Below are 22,968 nucleotides of genomic sequence, written 5' to 3'. Positions count from 1 at the left end.
GTTGGCTCCCTCTCGAGTGGTCTTTTTTCCCTTGTTCTGCAAGCACCGCCAGGTCCCAGAATCCTGCCAGTCATTCCCCTTCTCACAGAGGATTTTTGGCAAGTCTTAAGAGGTAGCAAAACTCCGTCTTTCATGCTTGTTAATCTGCCTTGCACTGGAAGGAACACACTAGGGTGTGTCATAGGAGAATTGCTCCTTGATGGTGAATGATGGTCCTTTATTCTAATGAGCCAGTAGCCAGTCCTCCCTATGCTTGCCTCCCTTTCCAGCGATGAGTAGCAGGTTGGGGACAGAGTCTAAAGCAGGCAACCAGGCAACTGCCAGTAGTTGCCAGGGGCTGAGACAGGTTGGGAGCAGCAGTGGCAGAGGCTGCACCAAAACCAATGCTACTAGTTGTAGCGGATCAAATTTTTATAGTAGTTAACATAAGCTGCTGTGGGATGAGTCCTGGATCAAAAGACGAGTTCAATTACAAAGAGAGATTTTGGTTCACCCAATAACCCCACGAAGCAGGTCACTGCCAGGACTACATAAACTCTTCTATTTATCATTATTATTTAATCCCATATAAATAATGCAAATTTGTAAGAGTTGATAATTTGGCATGCTTCCAGTTTTGCATAGTTTGAATTTGCTAGGCATGGGGTGGGGGGGGGGCAGGCAGGGAGGCCTGTGCCCTACTCCTGGAAAGTTCACCCTAGTTTTAGTAACACTGTCTTAGCAGCTGCTCTGATAAATTTTGCAAGAAAATTTGGGCGTGGACAGTTTGATGCAAGAACTTTTCCTTTCATACTTGCCAGTGAACATCAGTTCCTACATGAACTCTGGACCCAAACAGCTTCTCTGCTTTGGAAGATAACCTGACCCTGGTGCCTCCAAGAATCAAATGGCATCCCTGGCCTTCTGGGTTGGATTCTGCCACAGTCAAAGCAGTTCTGTGTTGTTCCCTTCACTGCAGCCCAGTCTCCAAACTCCTCCTACCCCATTTTTTGGCCGAAGAGAGAAAACTTGCCTCAGGCCTGTTTTGCAGAACTGGGCCGCAGAGTTGTGTGTAACCCTGTTTAATATACATGCTGGTCGCTAATAGCTGGGTGGAGCCTGATGTGAATAACTGGTTCTGCAAGCAATGCATGGCATCAGCGGGGGTCCAAGCTTGTGCTTTGGAGGGAGGGCTCTTGGCTTGAAGCTACTACAGGTGTGCTTTAAAGCTGAAATCCTGGTCAAAGGAAATGATCAAATGGCAAAGGGAAAACTCAGTGGAGACGTGATGGCCATCTTCAAATACCTGGAGGGCTTTTCGCACAGAAGATGAAGCAGGAATTTGAGGGATGTAGATTTTGGTTAACATTTTAACGGTAAGAACTGTTTGACGACAGAAGAGTCTGCCTTGCTCTTTCCTTTGCCGGAGGTCTTTAAGCAGACGCTGGAAGGTCACCTTCAAGAGCTGTTGTAGTTGCACCTTACATTTCAGGCCCTGCATTCAACCTGGCTGCTGTGTCTCTGAACGAGTCTCTGTTCTGCCCTGTCTCCGTTCCCCTGAAGCTATTGCCCGACATGGATAATTCTCTTGCACTCCTGGTCGGATGTGATGAGAGATAGTTCGATTGCCGTGCGTGCACATCCGAAAACAGGTGGTAACCTTTGCAGAAATGCTGAGAACGGGCTCCTCTTGTATTCTCTCCCCCCCCCCCCGGGTTCGGTTTTTTTTGCATTGTGCAATGTGCCTTCATTTTTAATTTGGCAAGAGCATCGCATGATTCGGAGAGCAAGGAGTTTGCTCCTTGGCAGAGACATTCCCCGCATAACTCCCCCAGCCTGTGCCTGCTCCAAACCTCGGTTGCGAAACCCCTGGCAACTCGGCTGTGCAATTCTTTGGCACGCAGCGCTCCTCCCCACCTGTGACAGCTCAACAGGTTTCCCTGAATATCTGAGATGCTTTTGTCATCCCTCCCCTGAGGGCAGGGGAGGATCAGGTCTCTTCCTGAGCCTTGCCGCCTCCTTCCGCTCTACCTGGTGACACCTGCCTTCCGGCCAACGCCATAAGGCCCTCCCCTTGCCTCTGGCTCTCAGGGGGGAGAGAGAGTCTTTTGTAGATCGGAGTGTCCCACCTTGCGCCTCCGCCTTGCCCTGGCATGGCTCCCTGGCATGGCACCTGTCTCTCTCCTACCTTGACCGGCTGGCTTCTCTCGCTCCTGGGTGAGTCAATTTGCTCCGGGGTTTATTTCCTGCTTCCAAGTTTGATCTTATCGATACCTGGGAGAATTTGAGCTGTATTGGGGAAGGGGTGGGGGAGCTGGCTGAATATCTAAAGGTGTAGTTCCTCCTTCCTCGCAGTCCACATCATAAAAGAGAATGCTGACACGTTCCACTCACAGCGAGCCTCTGCCGTTGTTGCTCTTTTGAATGTTTGCAGGGAAAGGAAGCATTCTCCCAAGCCCGACTTCTGTTCTCTTGTGGCAGCACTGCAGGAGGAGAATTGGCTTGAAAGGCTTCCGTGCTGTGTGTCCATTAAACCTGCCCTGTGCACCTTTCGCTGGGTCCACCAAGCCAAATGTGGCCTTTCAGATTGTAGCCGAGGGCAAGCAGGGGCACACAGTTTCTCCTTTCGGCAAGCCACCCCACCGTGCCACCTGCAGGCTGTGGCATCTTCCCTGCCCCCCAAGGCTGCATTTGTACCATACAGTGGTACCTCACGTTAAGAACTTAATTCGTTCTGGAGGTCCATTCTTAACCTGAAACTGTTCTTAACCTGAGCTACCACTTTAGCTAATGGGGCCTCCTGCTGCCGCCATGCCACCGCCACACAATTTTTGTGCTCATACTGAAGCAAAGTTCTTAACCCGAGGTACTATTTCTGGGTTAGCGGAGTCTGTAACCTGAAGCATCTGTAACCCGAGGTACCACTGTACATTTAAAACATGACGAAACCACTTTAAACATTAGTGGATTCCGCCGCCCCCCCAAAGAAACATGGGAGCTGCAGTTTGTTTAGGGAGCTGGGAGTTGTCAAGTGACCCTCTGTCCCCCTCCTGGAGCTACAATTCCCAGAGTTCCCTCCGAAAAACGGAATTAATTGTTAAACCATTCTGGGAACTGTAGCTCTGAGAAGGAAATAGGCATCTCTCAGCACCCTGAACAAACTACAACTCCCAGAACTATTTTCAAAGTGGCGTTACAGTTCTTTAAATGTGTACTGTGAATGCAGCCTTAGTCTCCGTGTTGCCTTTGTGGTATTAGTCAAGGAAGGAGTTGGGGGCAGTGGCGTAGCGTGGGGGGTGCAGGGGGGGCCGGCCGCACCGGGCGCAACATCTGGGGGGGGGCGCTCGCACTCGCAGCTCTCTGCCCCTACCTGGCTCACTCTCTCTCACTGCAGTGCTGGCTGTGCGAATCCGATCCGAGCCGCTGGGTCGCCGCCCACTGTGGAGGGGGTGGGTGCCAGGCGTGCGGTGCGGAGAGAGAGCGAGGGACTATTTGGGGGAGGGACAGTGCAGCGGCCGCCCAGCGCAGCGCTGAGCGCCGGAGAGAACCACACCAGACCAGACCAGGCAGCAGCAAGAAGAAGCTGGCAGCGGCGGCAAGTTAGGGGGCGCAAATTACTTGCCTTGCCCTGGGTGCTGACAACCCACGCTACGCCGCTGGTTGGGGGCAATGCTAGAATTAACTGACTCTTCCTGTCCTTGGCTCTGGTTCTGCCTAGCCCTCTACCCCCCCCATCCCCCACCCCCTGCTTTCTGCCCTACCAGCTGCAATGGACACCAGCCCAAACTTGGACCTGATATTAGCCTTCCATCCCAACCTTCTTTTGCAGTCTCTGTTAAACAGCGAAAACCAGAGCCCTAGCATATCCTGGTGGGCTGCATTGAACTTGATGGGCCATGCAGGCCTGCGGTAATGAAAAAAAAGACCTTGTCTGCCCCCTCCCTTCCCCCGCCCCTCGGTTGTAGTCCCTCCTATTACAGGCGATGCTTCCGGGCCTGTATTAACAGTTGCAATCAGAAAGGGAGATGGCTGCCCCCAAGCTCTCTTGCCAGCAGCCTTGAACACGCAGCCTAATAATAACCTGCCTTGAGGAAGAAACCGAGTTTAGGGAAAATGAAAAACCTTGCTGACTTTTCAGGATTCGTAATTGTATCTCTAATGTTTTCCCCTAATTAAGAAATGCCGGAGTTTAAAAGATTTCTGCTTGCAACTGTTTGCGCGACGGCCATCCGAACCCTTTAGCTGCCGTCTCAAATGGGGAGGCCCGCTTCGTACATTGCCAGGAAAGAGGAAACGTGTTGCCAAAAGAGAGAGAGAGAGAACAAAGACTAAATAGGACACCAATTTGCATATGTGAATATGTTTGGAGATATGCCAATCAGCAAATAATTACTAGGATTTGAATCGAAATAGATCTTGCCATGGTGGGGGAGATTCTGTGAACAGATGACCTGTGCACTTCCTGGGTCCAGGTGCTCAGCATTATTATTATTATTATTATTATTATTATTATTATTATTATTATTATTATTATTATTATTATTATTATTATTATTACCCCAACCACTCTGGGTGGCTTCCCATTAAAAAAGACATAATAAAATGTCAAACACGTAGGTGGGCAACTTGTTTCTTCAGCTTCTTTTGCTTTTATAAACTGTTCTTGTAATGGGCGCTCCCTCAGAAAACAGAGGACTGTCCTTCAAATAGCGGGCTGCCCCCTGCGGTCACTCTGGTTTCAAATGCTATGCGAAACTGGGTGGAAAAATAATTGTGCATATCACGTTTGCCTCCCATTCTTCCTCTTTGAGGGTTACGCCAATTTTATCCTGCCAGCAACCAACTGATGGAGTTGGTGGCAGAGAGCAGGAGTGAATTGCCTCATGGCCCAGCCGGTGAACTTAATGGGAGGGCCTTTGATCCCAGGTCTCTCTCGTCCACCTCCAAGCTATTGCATCACACTTGGCCCTGGCTAAGACCCTGTTTGCACCAAAGAATCTTGGGAACTGTAGTTTTGGAAAGTTGGTGGGGGCTGTTAGAAGAGCCCTATTCTAAGAGTGGTGTAACAATCCCTCTTCTCAGGGAACTCTGGGAGTTTCAGCTCAGTGAGGTCTCATAACAAGTCTTAGCATCTTTAACAAACTACAGTTCCCAATATGCTTTTCGGTGGTATAATATGAGCTTTTTTTTGCAAGGCTGCTCATTGGAGTTGCAGCACCTCTTCTTTCTTTCTTTCTTTCTTTCTTTCTTTCTTTCTTTCTTTCTTTCTTTCTTTCTTTCTGCTGGCACTCACAACACTCATCAATATATGAGTACCGGCACCTCAGGGTTTTGTTTTGTTTAACCCAAAAAAACCCCAACTAGGTATATTCCTGCTTCACATTTAAGCTGCAGATGTCACCAAGAAATGCCATTGAGGAGTGTTCATCCATGTTTTTCCATTGGGCTCCAAACAATGCCAACACACACACCCTATCTTTTTTTCTTCCTACCCTCTCACATCTCTAGGCCACAGTTATAGTGTATTTTTTGTGGGGGGTGGAAAGAAGCTTTAGAGTTGCTGGCAGAACTTGGATCATTTGGACCAGGTTTGGGGTGTCTGCTCTTGTTGAGAAAAGGTCACTGTGTTTGAAATTGGGCTGAAAAGGTCTCAGGCCTCTCCAGAAACCGCTTTGCGCTGCTTATGACTCCCTTGCTGAGAAAGACACACACCCGTTCTTGGCAAGCAAAAGCAAAGTTAACCTCTTTTGTCTCCGTTTAGTGGGATTTTATAGAATGCATTAAAAGAAAAGAAAAGTTACATTTGCCCCTTCCACAAGTCCCTCAATAAATTTGGGATAAGTTAACCTCTAATCATTTTTTTAAAACCCCCAAACCAAAACAAACAAAATCCTTGATGTAATGTAGGACCTCTATATTTTTGGCACTCCTTGCGTCTCTGATGGTTTCAGATATTTCTGCGTATCTTGTGAGTCATGTGTGAAACAGCTCTTCTATTTTACTGCAAATATCTGGATAACCAGCCTTCTCGTGACTGTAACATCCAGTGCTTTTTTCGGGGGGGGGGGGACGACGACGCATGCCCCTAAATATTTTGTGAATCTAAGTTTGGCCTCATTGAGTGGCAGTATTTCAATATGAGTAGGAAAATGAGAGTACCCCTAAACACTGGTAACATCCCAGGCTAACCTTGGTTCAGTTCAGTTCCATTTCTTTGCGTTTTCCTCATGAAGTTCTGTTTGGTTATTTGGGCCATATAGATAACATTCAGTGGAAATGCAGTCATACCTCAGGTTATAGACGCTTCAGGTTGCATTTTTTTGGGTTGTGGACCACCAAAACCTGGAAGTACCGGAACGGGTTACATCCCGCCACTCATGCGCAGAAGTGCTAAATCACGCTTTGCACATGCGCAAAGTGCCGATTCGCAATCCACGCATGTGCAGACGCGGGTTGCGAATGCTGCGGGTTGCTAACGTGCATCCTGCACAGATCACATTCGCAACCCAAGTGTCCACTGTACTTTCAAGACGACAACAGCACACCTTCCTTGACGTTCCTGCAAAGTGATCTGAGGGAATGCTAGGGCAGAAGGCCTTTCAGAGTAGAAACTTCCTCCCTTGAGATGCTGCTGGAACACAACTCTTCTCATTCCCTCAGGATTGGCCATACAGTGGTACCTCAGGTTACATACGCTTCAGGTTACAGACTCCGCTAACCCAGAAATAGTACCTTGGGTTAAGAACTTTGCTTCAGGATGAGAATAGAAATCGTGCTCCGGCGGCATGGCGGCAGCAGGAGGCCCCATTAGCTAAAGTGGTGCTTCAGGTTAAGAACAGTTTCAGGTTAGGAACGGACCTCTGGAACGAATTAAGTACTTAACCCGAGGTACCACTGTACTCCGTGGGGCTGTTAGGGGTCCGAAAGCACTGGAGGATCACAGAGTGTTGCAGAATGCAGGTTCCTTAGCCCTGCGGTAGGCCATGACTCGTACTTTCCTGGGCAACATTTGCAGGAGTATGTCAAGGTTGCTTCCATCCCCCCCTCCCCCCATGTGAGAATTATTAATCTATAATCATGCTGAAAGTGCGAGGCTGGGTGTGCTGAGCCTGCCCTGTCCCCACTTAACCTTGCTGCTTTCGGTGGCGAGGTTGGAGAGGGCTTGTAAGCACGCTCGCTAGATCACACTTACGAGCCCCCTTCAGACCTTCCCATTCTGTGCTGTGAAGCCGGGTTCGCGGCCCTGAGCCTCCGGCACAATTGCCGATGAATAATGCCCCATTGCAACCCAGAGAACGTCTTTGTGATCCACCTTTTGTTGTCCTTGGGGATAAGACAGCAAAGCCGTCTTTAGAGAAAAGCGGCAAAGGATGCAATCCCCCTTCTTTGGGAGTAAGTCGCATTGTGGACCCATCGATATATTACGTCCGAATAATGCGGAGGATCAAGCTGCAAGAGGGGTGAGCTTGGGAATGTGTCTTGCTCACTCAGGATCTACCTCAGCCGTGAAGTGACCTCGAACCAGCGGCTGGTCTCGGTCTTTGCCTCACAGCAACCTTGTCTGTTGTGTGGGGCATAATTGTATTGACCAACCCTATGGGAGCTAAGATTACTGAGCTAATGCAAGCGAAGGGCCTTGAAAAGTCTATTCCTGTTCAGTGTTCCGGATAGCCTGCCATGCCTTTTTCATAATACAGTGGTACCTCAGATTAAGTACTTAATTCGTTCCAGAGGTCTGTTCTTAACCTGAAACTGTTCTTAACCTGAAGCATCACTTTAAGTAATGGGGCGTCCCGCTGCCACCGTGCCGCCGGAGCATGATTTCTGTTCTCATCCTGAAGCAAAGTTATTAACCCGAGGTACTATTTTTGGGTTAGCGCAGTCTGTAACCTGAAGCGTATGTAACCCGAGGTACCACTGTACTCCATCTCTCCCCTACCCAGCAAAGAACGCCACCCCCCAAAAAACCTCGGATATTCAGCATTCCATGGCCTCCTATATTTCTCCGATGAAAACAGGCACGTCCTAAGGAAAACCAGGACATTCTGGGATCAATTCAGAAATCAGGACGGCTTCTGTGAATCCGGGACTGTCCCTGGAAAAGAGGGACACTGGGAGGAGCTGCTCCGTTCTCACTGGACTCCTTTGGCGGTTTTCGTGGCACTGTTATTTTGAACCCCCTTAGGTGCCCTGCCCCATAGATTCCCCTCCCAGACTTGGGCTTCCCCCAAGCATACTCATGCCTCCCTCTCATTTGGTGCCAGTCCTGTTTTGGCCACATGGCCGTCATAATGACCACAACGGCGAAACAAACTTGCTTCTGGGCTCAATTCAGATTGTTTTGACCTATAAAGTCTTGTGTGGTTCAGGACTGCAAGACCTCAAGGACTGACTGTCCTCATACGAACCGACCCAGACCCTGCTATCATCATCTAAGTCCCTTCTTCGTGTGCCCCCTCCATGGGAGCTTCGGAGGGCAGCAACACAAGGAAGGCCTTTTCAGTGGTAGCCCCACACTTGTTGAATACTCTCCCCAGGAGGCATACTTGGTACCAACTTTCTTTTCCTCTACCTAGGCTCTGGCCCTAATATCTTTATATTTGTGTTTTTCAGTTTTTGTTGTCAGTTGGCTTTAATGGAAGTTGCTTTGTAAGTCACTGAGAAAAGCAACTAACAAATATAATCTTTGTCACACGCACCCTTTTTTGTGATGGCACCATAGCCTCTTTTTGCTGTTCATGGAAGCCATTTTGTGCTGGCACTCACATCCCTTTTTATCAAAGCACACACACACACCATAGCTGTAAATGTTTCCCTTTTTTAAAGGGAAATTCCCTTATTCCGAATAGGATTCCTCACAAGAAACGGGAAAAGTTGACAGCTATGACACACACACACACACTAACACACAGTAACACACTCAGCACTGGTATCAATAAGTTGGCACTGGACTTCCCTATTCATAGGTACACCAGCCTTCTCTGATTCAGTGCCCTCCAGATGTTTCTGGCAGCTGTGCTTTCTAGGCTGATGGGAATCCTAGAGTTTGGAGGGGACCCCAGGGGTCATCTAGTCCAACCCCCTGCAATGCAGGAATCTCAGCTAGAGCATCCATGACAGATGACCATCCAACCTCTGCTTAAAAACCTTCCGAGTCTGCCACCTTCTGAGGGACACCTTCCCACTGTCCAACAGCTCTTACTGCCACAAAGTTCTCCCTGATGTTTAGCCAGACTCTCCTTTCATGTAAACTGCAGCCATCGGTTCGAGTCCTACCCTCCGGAGCTGGAGAAAACAAGCTTGCTCCGTCCTCCTTGTGACAGCCCTTTAGATATTTGAAGACTGTCATATCTCCTCTGCCAAAGCCTAGCCTTTAAAAACAGCGGTAACAGAGGTCACCAATGTGGCGTTCTCTAGATATCATGGCCTGCGACTCCCATCCTCTGTGACTCTTGGCCATGTTGGCTGGGAATGATGAGAACTGTCGTTCAAAACCCCTGGAGGGCTACCCCTGGGTTATGAAATACAAGCACGGGGTCAAATACCCATTAAGTGGTAGCGGTGGAGCTGCCAGTCCTTCCTGCCTCGAGGAACCAGCCCTCAGTGATGGAAATGAGATGGCCAGGGGCCTTCAGGGACTGCCTGACAGGCAGAAATCTCATTGCTGCATCTTCATCCCAGGCCAAGCTTCCCCTGTTGGTTTCTGCCTGGCATGCCGCTGTGAAAAGGCCCGGGGTCCTTCTATGTTGTTAAGCGGAAAAGAAAGGGGGGAAAGATGGCTACCTTCACATCAGCCCCCCGCTGCCTCCTTAGAGGACGGCCCGGCACATAGGAACCTTGATGCCCACCCTACCCACCCCCTCCTGTTAGATTTATGGCCTTCTCCCATCCATGCCCCGCTCTCTTTCCCCACAGGGAGCCGGCCCATCCATTACAGCTTGTGGTGGCTGCTGGGCTCCCACTGAGCCAATTTTCATCCATCTTCCCCTGTCGTCGTCCCCCGCTGCCTCCCGGCTCTCCTCACTCAGCTCCCGCTAATGCAGCCCCTGGCATGTGGCCGATGCTGTTGTTCGGCTTTTAATTTACAAGGGCTCAGACCTGCAGGCCCCGCCGGCTTGGGGTTTGTTATATGGATGGTTTCAAAGAGCCGGAGATGGAGGGGAAGGGGCCGGATTAGACTGGGCAAATAAATCCAAGCGCGTTGCCTCTCTCTCTCTCATCTCGGTCGTGTTGACAGACAATAAAAGGGCTTGTGGAAGGAAATGAAAAGAGGAAGGGCTTGAATATCGAGAGGCGGCCTTGTTTGCCGCCTCATATCCCACATTATCAGCCTAAGGTGGGGAGGGCAGGGATAGTCAAGATGCCAACATCATCCATGCCTTAACCGAATTAACCTGTAAGTTACCAATGGGATGAGCCCCGCTGTTGTACTTCCAACACAAACACACATACACCAGATGTTTTGGACTACAACTCCCACCGTTCTCAGCCAGTGCAGCCAGTGGTTGAGGATGATGGGAGTTGTAGTCCAAAACCGGATGATGACAACATGCACACTGTGCCTCTGTGGCTCTTGTAAAGGTAAAGGTAAAGGGACCCCTGACCATTAGGTCCAGTCGCGGACGACTCTGGGGTTGCGGTGCTCATCTCGCTTTACAGGCCAAGGGAGCCAGCGTACAGCTTCCAGGTCATGTGGCCAGCATGACTAAGCCGCTTCTGGCGAACCAGAGCAGCGCACGGAAACACCGTTTACCTTCCCGCCGGAGTGGTACCTATTTATCTACTTGCACTTTGATGTGCTTTCGAACTGCTAGGTTGGCAGGAGCAGGGACCGAGCAACAGGAGCTCACCCCATCGCAGGGATTCAAACTGCCAGTCTTCTGATCGGCAAGTCCTAGGCTCTGCGGTTTAAACCACAGTGCCACCCGTGTCCCGTAGCTCTTGTAGTGCTTCTCTAAGTCTCATCCAAGAAACGCTCCCTCTGGTTGTTTCTTGAATGCAAAAAGGGCCAAGCTAGTTTGTGAGCTGACGCTGGGGATCAGAACTGTGAAATGTCCTCCTATTTTAGCTCCTGCTCTGGATCCGACCCCCTGTGCTTCCCTCGGCGTGGCCTCCGGAGCAGATTGGGGGAAATGACAGGATTGGCGCAGGTTTCATGGCATGCAGGTCACCGATTATAAGCTAAATGCATCAGGCAGGGCTCTTTGTCTGGATGCAGATAAACGCCTGTCAGGGCAGCTGTGCAGAAAGATGGAGGCCGAGGCCAGAGCTTGTGAGCTGCTGGCAAATTCACTGGCCTCCCATTCTGCTGTCTGGTGGGGAGAAGCTGTGTGGCAGGAGCAGTCCTGCCTGCCTGGTTCAGATTGTGTCAACAGCTCTGCTCCCAGATCTATTCAGGGTCGGTGGTGAGAAGGGCTCCCAGGAAACTGCTGCTATCCAAGACAGCCAGAATCTGCACACAAGAGGAATTATATGTTCTAAAAGATTTCCCTTTAAGTCTTGATCTTGCTTTTTTTCCTTCTCCCTCCTGTTCCCTTTTCCTCATGTGCTGTGTCACCTTTTTCTTTTTTTTTAGTTGTAAGCCTGAGGGCAAGGTCTTTCTTACCACTATTATTTTTTATATTTGTAAGCTGCTCTGGAGCCTTTTTGGCTAAAGGGTGTGGTATCAATGCCTTTAACAAATGAATAAATGTGTCCCTATTACAGTCTGAGTGAATGACATGCAGGATATCTCACAGTCTCCGCTCGTTCCAGGAAGGGGCCCATTACAACAAGCCTTCCCTATAAAGTTACATTATTTAACCGGATTTTGAATTTATTTAAATGTATACAAATTTAAAGTAGCTGCCGGCAAGCTTTGGGACTGAGCTTTAGTATTGTTGTTCATGGCTATGTAGCATTAATTAGCGCTAATTAGAAACAGAGTCTTAATGTAGGCAATAGTTGTTTTTACGGAAAAAGTGAGCTGAAGGTTCTGTGAGAGAAGCATAATTTTCTATACAGTGTACACGTCAGTTCCTTTCGTCCTGTTGTTGTCTCCATGCAAACAGGTTTGGCAGGTTTTCGAAACGCAAATCCTACAAAACCTGTGAAAAATAAAGGCTGACACTAGGGTAGGAATGGACAGATTCAGTGCTATTTTTCTAGAAAAAGAGGTGCTGGAACTCACCATGAATGCCTCCCTTTTTCTCTTATACAGTCATACCTCAGGTTACAGACGCTTCAGGCTGTGTTTTTATGGGTTACGGACCGCTGAAACCTGGAAGTACTGGAACGGGTTACTTCTGGGTTTCAGCAGTCACACATGTGCAGAAGCGCCAAATCGCAACCCACGTGTGTGCAGACACACCACTGCGGGTTGTGAATGCTGTGGGTTGTGAACGTGCATCCCGGACAGATCACGTTCACGACCCGAGCGTCCATTGTAATGGCAATGGCATCCACTTGAGAGGTGCTGGAATTCATTTCTGGTGAGTTCCTGCTGAAAAAAGAGAGCCCTGGACAAAATCCATCAGTTTCAGTTTCTCTCTGTTTCTCATTTTTGCAAACTTATCCACACTTACTGCTTGGACTCTTCTTTCCAGGCACAGGTCTGCAATTTAAACCTCTGTGTTTTGGGCTCTCCTTTTTTTTTTTTTTTTTTTTGCACCAGAGCTTTCCCCGCGAAAACCTGCTCTTCACAGCTAAAGTGCAAAAAGTGGCAATTTGGGTTATAATAATAATTATTTGTACCCCGCCCATCTGGCTGGGTTTCCCCAGCCACTCTGGGCGGCTTCCAACAAAGATTAAAAATACATAAAAATGTCACACACTAAAAACTTCCCTGAACACGGCTGCCTTCAGAAGTCTTCTAAATGTCAGGTAGTTGTTTATTTCCTTGACACCTGATGGGAGGGCATTCCACAGGGCGGGTGCCACTACCGAGAAGGCCCTCTGCCTGGTTCCCTGTAGCTTTGCTTCTCTCAGCAAGGGAACTGCCAGAAGGCCCTCGGTGCTGGACCTCAGTGTCCAGGCAGAACGATGGGGGTGGAGACGCTCCTTTGGGTATACTGGGCTGAGGCCGTTTAGGTTCTCTGTGGATTGCCATTTCAGTGGGATTTAGTGGGGAAAGTTCCAGAGCAAAAAAGAGAGAAAAGAGTGCTTGGACATGGAGCTTGAAAACGCAAGCCTTTTTTTGGAAAGCACAGAGAGAACGTATGTGTATACAGTGGTGCCTCGCAAGACGAAATTAATTCGTTCCGCAAGTTTTTTCTTCTTGCGAGTTTTTCGTCTTGCAAAGCACGGTTTCCCATAGGAATGCATTGAAAATCAATTAATGCGTTCCTAGGGAAAGCGCTTGCCAGGCTGGCGGTGCGGAGAAGGGCTTTTCTCCCCACCGCAAGCCTTCAGGACAGGTACGGGAACAGAGGGGAAGGGGCGCAGCATTCTGAATGTTGGTGGTGGGAAGGAAAACCCTCCTCCCACCGCAAGTCTTCAGGACAGCCATCCGAAGGCTGGCGCGGGGAGAAGGTCTTTCCGCCCCACCGCCAGCCTTCGGAGGAGCCTTCCGAAGGCTGGTGCGGGGAGGAGGGCTTTTCTCCCCACCGCCAGCCTTCGGAGGAGTCTTCCGAAGGCTGGCGCGGGGAGAAGGGCTTTTCTCCCCACCGCCAGCCTTCGGAGGAGCCTTCTGAAGGCTGGCGCGGGGAGAAGGTCTTTCCGCCCCACCGCCAGCCTTCGGAGGAGGTCCAAGGACAGTGAGGAAGACGCGCTGCGCTTCCCCGCTGTCCTGGAGATTTCCCTATGGGCTTTCGTCTTGCAAATCAAGCCCATAGGGAAATTCTTTTGCGAAGCGCCTCCAAAACGGAAAACCCTTTCGTCTAGCGGGTTTTCCGTCTTGCGAGGCATTCGTCTTGCGGGGTACCACTGTATAAGCTCTTAAATGCAGTTCTCCTAATTTCTGCAGCAGTTTGTGATTTTTTAAAAAAGTCTATGCGACATCAGTATTTTGGCACAGATTTCTCCTAACAAACACATATTTTGCATGCACTTGTGACCAACGTGGACCTTTCTGCAAACTATTTCCCATAATAAACAATACATTTTTGGATGTGCTTTCCACCTATATATCCATTTTCATGCACACTTCTCCCCCCCCCCCCCATGCATTTTTGTTCACATTGCTTGGTTCACGAAATCTGGGCAAGTGCGAATTTTCGAAGGATAGTTGTGTTTTGGTTCTTGCATTGCTATGAGAAGTGCAAATTAGGTGGTCTCTTATTAAAATGCCAACTACATTGAGTTTTCTCCCTGGTCCTCACAGCAGGATCAGTCCTCACAAAGGCAACAATGGGCTTTGACATTTGCAGAAGAAACAAATCAGATAGCACTGCCGTACTTTCACATCTCTCGAAAAGGCCATTGTCTTTTTCCAGCAATGGGATAAAAGAAAAGAAAAAGACTTTTATCTCCCATGTCTGAGGCTGATAGGAGTTAAAATGCAAAACATCTAGAGGAGGCCAGCCCGGGAAAGGCTGATGTAGAAGAACTTTTCTGTGTGTGGATACGAGTTCTTGTTTCAAGTGATTATTGCCGCTGAACCACATGAGTGTTAGCAAAAAATATAATAATCTCATTCTCCCCTCTCTTCATTTTCAGTTCCCTTATTTCCTGCTCTGCCTTCATCTCCTCTGGCTGTGCGAGTGGGGGACTCTGTTTCTCTCCCGGTCCCATTTGCCTTACCCCCCTCTCACTCTCAAACCACCATTATCTGGAGGCAAAATGCAACCAACATAGCAATGGGAACCTTGAGACCCAACTTCACTGTTGTGGTAGCAGACACATTCCATCCTCGGTTCAGCGTGCTCCCTGGGAGTGGGAACCTCAGTATCACGGCTGTGATGACCTCAGATTCTGGCATCTACACGGTGGAGATCTCCCCGTTAGGGAATGCGGTACAGAAAGGCAACATCGCTGTCACGGTGTACGGTGAGTACTGGTGTTTTGCCACTGTGGATGGGCAAGTCCGTAGCATAAGTGCCTTTCCTGTCTCTGGCTTTAGCCTCTCACAAAGTCTAGCCACATCTTCACCATATATTTAAAGCACTACTGTACCACTTTGATGGGACGCCAGTGGCGCTGCGGGTTAAACCACAGAGCCTAGGACTTGCTGATCAGAAGGTTGGCAGTTCGAATCCCCGCGACGGGGTGAGCTCCCATTGCTCAGTCCCTGCTCCTGCCAACCTAGCAGTTCAAAAGCACGTCAAAGTGCAAATAGATAAATAGGTACCACTCCGGTGGGAAGGTAAACGGTGTTTCCGTGTGCAGCTCTGGTTCGCCAGAAGCGGCTTAGTCATGCTGACCAGATAGCTGTAAAAGTTCTAAACAGTTCCATAAAGTTTTTTTAAAAGTGCTAATACTTATATTATAGTTTAGATTAGAATTAGGGTCTGAGCTGTGACTCGGGCTCAGTGCATGTCCTACATTCCTAGTCATTGATGAAGCATCGAAGAGAAGAGATCAGATAACAGAGGGCAGAGAAAGAGAGCACGCCGGGGAAGTGACCAAATTATATAAATTGCTCCCCTTTAACAGTGTAAACAAGTTTTGATGGATGCAATAGTGGAATACTGAATGGCATAGTTTTTGTAAAATATGCGGGGATTTATGATATGTAAAATGAACCATGGAAAGAGAAGAAGGGAAGTCACTGATATCTTAAGGATGCAAAATGAGTATTTTAAACTGTAAAACAGAAAATTTAATAAAAATTAGATATATAAAAAAGAAAGAGAAATGGCTTGTGGCTGTTTTGGCCACCCACACCATCGCCTGCCTGAGGCAGCTGCTTCCCTTTGCCTAATGGCATGGTTGCCCTGGATCCTGACTGCTCTGGCCCGCAGATTGCCCTCTCTTCAGGTTTATTTAACCCTGACCATGGAAGCTCTTATATCTGCAGCATCGCAAGTGACAAGGCAACACCTCACTGAAAGCAGGTTGCCCTGCTTCCTCTTGCAATGTCAGCACACCGGGGACACCCAATGCGCTGGTGTGCTAGGGCTGTGCACATAGGAGCAGAGCTTTTCTCAACATGCCCTCCGGCGTTTCAGGGTATGAAAACGGGGGCATGCTTGCAGAGGTTCCCTTCCCATACCAGGGATCAGTGTCCCAGATGCTGTTGTGTGTTTTCCGAAGACTCTGCTCTTCCAGCAGCACACTTGTTTTCATGTTTTCTGCACCAGAGACAGGCAAGCTCTCCCATGCTCATCTCGGATTAACTCAGAAATCAGCCAAGCACAAACAAAAGCAAAATAACAGAAGGACTCTGACTTAACCGCCTCCCTCCCAAGTGAGGCCAGGGCTACTTCTTAATTCTTCTCCTGTTCCATGTAATGAAGCAATTTCACTCTATTATATTAAACTGAGGCAGAGTGAAGAGGCCCCAGTGGCAAAGACTGGTCCAACAATAGAAGGTCCTTGGCTGCCAAAGCTGCCAGTCCAGCCTTGGGCTGCAGGGACTAAAGGCAAGAGCGAGGAAGTCCTGAAAGTCCACGTAAAAGAGGCTTCCCCAGTGGTGCTGGTGCCCTTTGGGACTTGTGGAGTGGAAGGCCGGGAGCCCAGCAGTAGGTGGCGCCAGAGCCCACAACAGGAAGAGACAAGTAAACCCCAGTTAGGTTCCCCATCCCTCCTGCTGCTTTCTACAAGGGGCATAACTGAGACTAAGGAAGAGGAAGCTTGATAGGCAGGGCCACCGCTTGGACTGGTTGGAAGTAGGAAGGCAGGCAGGTGGGAGCCTGTCTAGGGCTGACTGGGATTGATGGAGCAGTCCTCTGTTTAGAAGGAGTCCCTTATTGATGAGCTGCCCATGTCTGATCTGAATGCAAAGATGGCCTCGGAGTGGCCCAACAATACTTAGCTCCTAGTCCGCAGACAGTGCAGGCACACATGTCACTGGGTCACAGATGTCGACATTGTGGCGGAGGTGCGTTGTCTTTCTATGTAAATCAACATTTCAAAATGTGCAGCTGTGCATATAAAGTAGCATGTGCAAATCACCTTCGTATTGAGTGGTGTGTGCGTGTCCTCATTTGCCCTCTTAGGCTGCCTAGATGGGGCAGCATCGCCCTCTTTCACTGCACAGGGGACAATTAAGTAAGTTGCAAGGGAGGGGGAGCAAGCCAGTGTCCCAGAGATATCTTGCAGGGGATGCTTTTCCGTGTCTTCTTCCATTATTGCCCCCACAGCCTGAGGGTGGAGTGGCTGGGTTTGGCAGCTGAGGATCATGGTATGTTGACAGATCTGTCAGTGTGTGTGATGGGTGTGGCAAAGTCAGTGGGTGGGCTTAGCAAGTGGGAGGGGGTGAGGTGGCATGGGAGGTTGGCGCAGTGCAAACGCATTGGCAGGAGGGCTGGATTGGCTTTGCCGCCGCTTTTGCACCCTACCAACCTCCCTGCCACCTCCCCATCTCCCTCTCAGTAACCAACAGTGACCTACTTGCTGGGAAGCCAGTACCTTGCGAGTTGCTTCTAGCTGGTGACCTTCAGCTACCAATCTGTCCCAGCCCTAGAGACTTCTGTCCCCTGCAGGGAGTCTCTGGTTAGATGATTCCTGGCTGACAACGGCTTTGCTCAGCTCAGAGAGCTCTCTCTCCTTGCCATGCAAAACCTTTCACAGTCAAGGAAGCCAGAGATTCTTCTGAGGCTCCGATTTTCATTGGACGTCGAGAAGAATACCGGGACGTGAAGTTTTCCTCTCCCTCTGAGGAAGTGTAAAACTCACCTCTCCTTTTGAGCCTTAATTGAACAAGCCTCCAGAGTTGCTTTTTCAAAACCTAGCTTGGGGGAACTCTGCTGCCACCTCTATTCTGCACTTGCCTGATATGAAACAAAATGCAAATTTAGAAGTATATGCATAGGTGCAAACTTAGGAATCTGTTACTATAACAAGAGACTAATGCACAAAGACGGGAGCTGGGAAGAAACACTTCTGAATTCACAGCTCCATTGGGAAGGGAGTGGGAATTAGTGGCTAGAGCAGGGGTAGTCAATGTGGCACGCTGTGGATGTTGTTGGATTACAACTCCCATCATCCCTGAGCATTGGCCATGCTGGTGGGAGCTGGAGTCTGACAATATCTGGGGGGTGGGGTGGTCCATGCTGGTTATTTCTGGGCTAGACCTATGGTATGGGAGCATCTCCCACTTCCCATTCCTGTATTTACTTATTTTCCAGAGGAGGTGGGCAATGTCTCTGTGACCCCACCCTTTGCGGAGGTGACAGAAGGAGACAGCTCGGTGGCGCTGAACTGTACCCCAGTCCGAGGCTCTGTCTCCTGGACCAAGGATGGAAAAAAACTAGAAGAAAACCCCCGATTCTTGCGCTCGGCTGGTTCCTTGCAAATCAGAAACCCTCTACGTACTGATGCGGGCGTCTATCGCTGTACTATCACCAACCCTTTTGGCAACGGGACTGGCACCGCCAACCTTACTGTCTATTGTGAGTACACACTAGAGATTACCGTTTTTATATACTGACGTATTGTACCCTTGTGGTTGGACGTAAACTGCGGACAGCCAGCTACATATACCTGCTAAGTCACTCATCTTCCTGGGTGGCCTTGGGCCAGTCGCTGGCTCTCAGCCTAGTCCAACTCACTGAGGCCAGGTATTCTTTCTTGAGTTTCTCAGACAAAGGGTGGGATAAAAATGTAGCAAATAATAACTTTTTGTGTGTGTTTATTGAATTTGTATACCGCCTTTCACCCAAAGATCGCAGGGTGCTTTATAGCATCAAAACACACAAACAAAAACACATAACTAAATAACTTTTAGACTTCTAGGGAGCCCTGCTCCTAAAGATCACAGAGGCAGGCTGACAATGTACTTGAGGACTAGCCTGGTATCTGTGCTTATTCATTCCTTGGGTATTTATTACCTGATTTTCAAGCTAAAAACCAGTCACTTTATTTTTTAAAAAATGTATACAGTAGTACCTTGGTTTGCATATGTCTTGGTTTGCATACATTTTGGATTACAAACACGTCAAACCCAGAAGTGCGTGTCCCAGTTTGCAACCTTTTTTTGGATTACGAACAAAATTTTTTGGGGGGCCCCATTGGCGAAAGCACGCCTGGGGTTACAACCTGTTTGGGTTTACAAACGGACCTCCGGAACAGATTATGGTTGTAAACCAAGGTACCACTGTACTGCCCTTCATCCAAGGATCATAGAGTAGTTTACAGTATAAAAACACAGAAATACATAACGCAATGACAAACAAAACAATGGCCCTCAAACACAGAGTTTAAAAAGCCTTACATTGTTTAATTAGCCAAAGGCCTGGGGGGAGAGGAATGTTTTCGCCTGTCGCCTATTATTGATGATGTCATCATAACGAAAGGAATAATGAAGCATAGCTCATTCGGTAGAGCATGAGTTCTAAATATTACAGACACCCCAAGTGTCCTTTTTTCCCAAGGATATCCCTGATTTAAAGAAGCCATCCCAGTTTCTCATTTGATTCCAGAATGTCCTGCTTTTCTTTAGGACGTCCCTATTTTCATTGGAGAAAGGTTGGAGGGTATGGTGTTATCCGACCCCCGAGCCGTCTGAAGGCAATCCTGTATAGGGAGGGGTTTTTTTAATGTTTAACATTTGGTTGGCTCCTGTGAAAACAGGATACTGGGCTAGATGTCCTTAAGGAAGATTTACCAGAGTTCGATTGGCTGCTCGAAGGGAGATGTGGCTTAAGGGCCAGTCACACGTCCATCCTGCTTCGAGACAGCTGCTCTCCTCTTCTTCCTCCTCCTAGCCGCTGGCAAAGACCACGTAGTCAGAATCATTCACAGGAGTTCATGCACTGATTCTGCACACTTTCTTCCTCTCCCTCCCCCCTCCCTTGCATGTGCTTGCGGCCAGCGACCTCGGCCAGCATTTCGCCGCGCTTCTTGCAGAGAAAGGGCAAACATCCTAGCCGCAAGCGGAAGGGACACTACTTAAGACGGCTGCGCTGCCTTTTACCCAGGTGGCTGGGCAAATACAGCTGACCGCAATGCACCTTTCTGCTGCTAAATGACCACTGAATGGCCACATTCGTCAGCGAGGTCGCAACCTGGATAACCGAAGCTGGGGAGAGGAGGCAGGTTCCCTGGCAGTTAAGCCTGACGGATAGATTGCCTGTTGTGTCTTTTTTAAAAAACACCCTAGGAAACAGACATTTCATTGGCACTGTATTACATGGCTGTGTGGCTTTCATTCCTCTCAGATGGCCCAGAGACCCCGACGATTACCGTTTCCTCGTCGGAGCAGGACTCTGACGCGGGGAGTTTTGTGCTGGTGAACAGTACCGTGAACCTAACGTGCCTGGCGCCGTCTGAGCCCCCGGCCAAGATGTACTGGAATGTGGCAGACGCTCAGGACCTCTACGTGCCTTCCTTGCCTGTCCTGCAGCTCCCCAAGGTGCAGCTGAATCAGGCCGGCCCGTATTCCTGCTTGGCCATCAATCAGCACACGCAGCGCCGAGTTCGAAACACTCACCATCTCACTGTTGCCCGTGAGTTGAATTTGACGTCCGTCTTCCTGTTGCACTTCCTGTTGCACTTCCCGTTACTCTCAGCAGGGAGGGAGTCAGGCACAGGAGCATATTTCTGCACCAGAAAGGTTTGCATGTGGGGAGCTGCAGCAAAATGTTGCAGTGTGGAATGCCCCCCCCCCTTTCAGGAGCCCATCAAGTTCCAACCCCCAGTTTTCCAGGGCGGAGTGGGGGGTGGATAGTGGCTGTGCTCTTGTAAACCAAGAAATCCAGACAATTCTCTCTATTTTTTTCATATCTGTGTGATTCTTTCTCCACTCTTCTCTTCCAGGATTAACTAATAATATCATACTCGTTATAATTTTATTATTTCTACTGCCTTCAGATGTCTGAAGGTCTGCCCTCAGGTGTCTTCTAAAATTCAGATAGTTGTTTATTTCCTTGACATCTGATGGGAGGGCATTCCACAGGGCGGGCGCCACTACCAAGAAGGCCCTCTGCCTGGTTCCCTGTGGCTTCACTTCTCGCAGTGAAGGAACCACTAGAAGGTCCTCGGAGCTGGACCTCAGTGTCCAGTGTCCGGGCTGAGCAATGGGGGTGAAGACATTCCTTCTCCCACCCTTAATGGTTATTCAACAGTCTGTGGTCACAGAGCAGGCTCAGCCCCATTGAGTTGTGTCGGGTGCAAACCCCATTTAGAATTCATTTTTAAAATGGGTTTTCCCCAAGCCTGTTGATACTTCGCTCTTGTGTGTGGGTACCACTACCTAAGCAACATCACTCAGAGCTTCACCATCAGGAGCAAATGATACTAGCTTCCCTCTCAAGGCCTTCCACAAAGAGCCCTAGGAATTATAATTTGGTGAGTTGCTAGGTTTCCATTGTAGAGTTTCCCATCCTTATCAAAGAGCCCAGATTTCACCAGAAGTGGAATGACTGTTAATTCAGTGGAAGTCTGGTGCAGAGTGATGCCTTTTCCTCTACAGCAGAAGTAGCTACTGTGGCAACTTCCAGCATCCCTGACCATTGCCCATATTGGGGCTGATGGGAAATGAAGTCTAAATCATCTGGAGGGCTTATACTTTGCTTTACATCTGCATGAAATCTTCCTTCTCTTTTGATCCGGCTTCTGTTGAACTAAATTCACTGCCTTTGCCTTTTAGGCAGGCATCTTTCATGCTTAGGTTTTTGTTTTTGTTTTAACCTCAGCTATTATTAACACAAGCTTACCCTGCTATGTGACCCAGTTTGATGTTTTCTCCTCCCTTTAATGTTTTTTTTCTCAGATTTTTTAAATTATTATTATGAAGTTATGTTGATTTTGTGACACATTCTGCTTTGAGAAAGTTTCTCCTATTTCTTGATTTAGGGGCTTGGACTCCCCTAGAAACCCACACCCCCATGGCAGCCATGGAAGCCACACTTCCTCAAAATTCCAAACATGCCCACTGGCACAGCAAGGTTGGCAAGCCCTGGCTAAAATTACCTAACCATGCCACCTCTTTTCCCTCACCTAGCCCTATCTCCCACTTAGCAAGAGCTGGTTCTGATAGCCGCATACGTGAAACTAAGTTGTCTGAAGATCTTTTTCCTTGTTATGAAATATTCTGTCTCTCTGAATCCAGCCAATCTGATTTGTGTGTACGGTTGAGTTATCTCTTTCTTTCTCCCCTCTTAGAACGACCCTTTGGATCCCCCCGTTGCTCTGTGGCCTCAGCAGACAATGGTACCGCTTTGCGTTTCATTTGTTCCTGGCCTGGTGGCTCCCCTACCCCGCAATTGACCTTCCAGGGGCTCCCAGGACACGAGGAGGTCAGCACCTCCAACTTGCAGCGATTGCTGGTCTCTCCCTTCCCAGCTGAGCTCAGTGGCACCAAAATCATCTGTCTCGGACGCCATATGACCGGGCAGGGCAATTGCAGCTTGATTCCAGGTGAGACTAGCGGTGTAGTGGTTAAGAGCGGTAGTCTCATAATCTGGGGAAGCGGGTTCGCGTCTCCGCTCCTGCACATGCAGCTGCTGGGTGACCTTGGGCTAGTCATACTTCTCTGAAGTCTCTCAGCCCCACTCACCTCACAGAGTGCTTGTTGTGGGGGAGGAAGGGAAAGGAGAATGTTAGCCGCTTTGAGACTCCTTCGGGTAGTGATAAAGCGGGATATCAAATCTAAACTACTAAACTGGTTACCAGAATCCTCCACAAGGAGGAACCAGAAGGCAAGATATTGGTTCTGGTTCTGGTGTAGTATTGTGCTGTAGAAGTCAGAGTGTTGGACTAGGACTTGGCAGACCAGGGTTCAAATTTCCATTGAGCCATGGAGCACACAGGGTACCCTTGAGACAATCGTGGTCTCTCAGCATGACCTACCTCAAAGGGTTTCTGTGAGGATAAAATGGGGATGGAAGGATCATGTATGTTGCTTTGAGCTCCTTGGAGGAAAAGGTGAGCTGTGAATGTTAACAATTAATAAGCCAGCTGTTACCAGCA

General features: G+C 48.9%; 1 protein-coding gene across 2 annotated transcripts in view; it reads left to right on the top strand.

Moving 5' to 3' along the window:
- The first annotated feature begins 1,690 nt into the window (after nucleotides 1-1,690).
- Nucleotides 1,691-22,968, top strand: part of VSIG10L (V-set and immunoglobulin domain containing 10 like) — a 34,092-nt gene continuing 12,814 nt past the window's right edge. The window contains exons 1-5 of one of the 2 annotated variants that reach the window (XM_082231589.1): nucleotides 1,691-2,196; nucleotides 14,614-14,943; nucleotides 18,186-18,449; nucleotides 20,217-20,504; nucleotides 22,162-22,416. In XM_082231589.1, the coding sequence (XP_082087715.1) occupies nucleotides 2,133-2,196; nucleotides 14,614-14,943; nucleotides 18,186-18,449; nucleotides 20,217-20,504; nucleotides 22,162-22,416 (1,201 nt within the window). In that variant the 5' untranslated portion in view covers nucleotides 1,691-2,132. The remainder of the gene's footprint in view (nucleotides 2,197-14,613; nucleotides 14,944-18,185; nucleotides 18,450-20,216; nucleotides 20,505-22,161; nucleotides 22,417-22,968) is intronic. The other variant, XM_082231590.1, reaches the window with a different exon arrangement.

The sequence above is a fragment of the Podarcis vaucheri genome (genome assembly GCF_965113315.1).
Source record: "Podarcis vaucheri genome assembly, chromosome: 7".
Lineage (NCBI taxonomy): Eukaryota > Metazoa > Chordata > Lepidosauria > Squamata > Lacertidae > Podarcis > Podarcis vaucheri.
The sequence above is the reverse complement of the archived record's forward strand: the minus strand, read 5'-3'. Positions and strand labels throughout refer to the sequence as shown.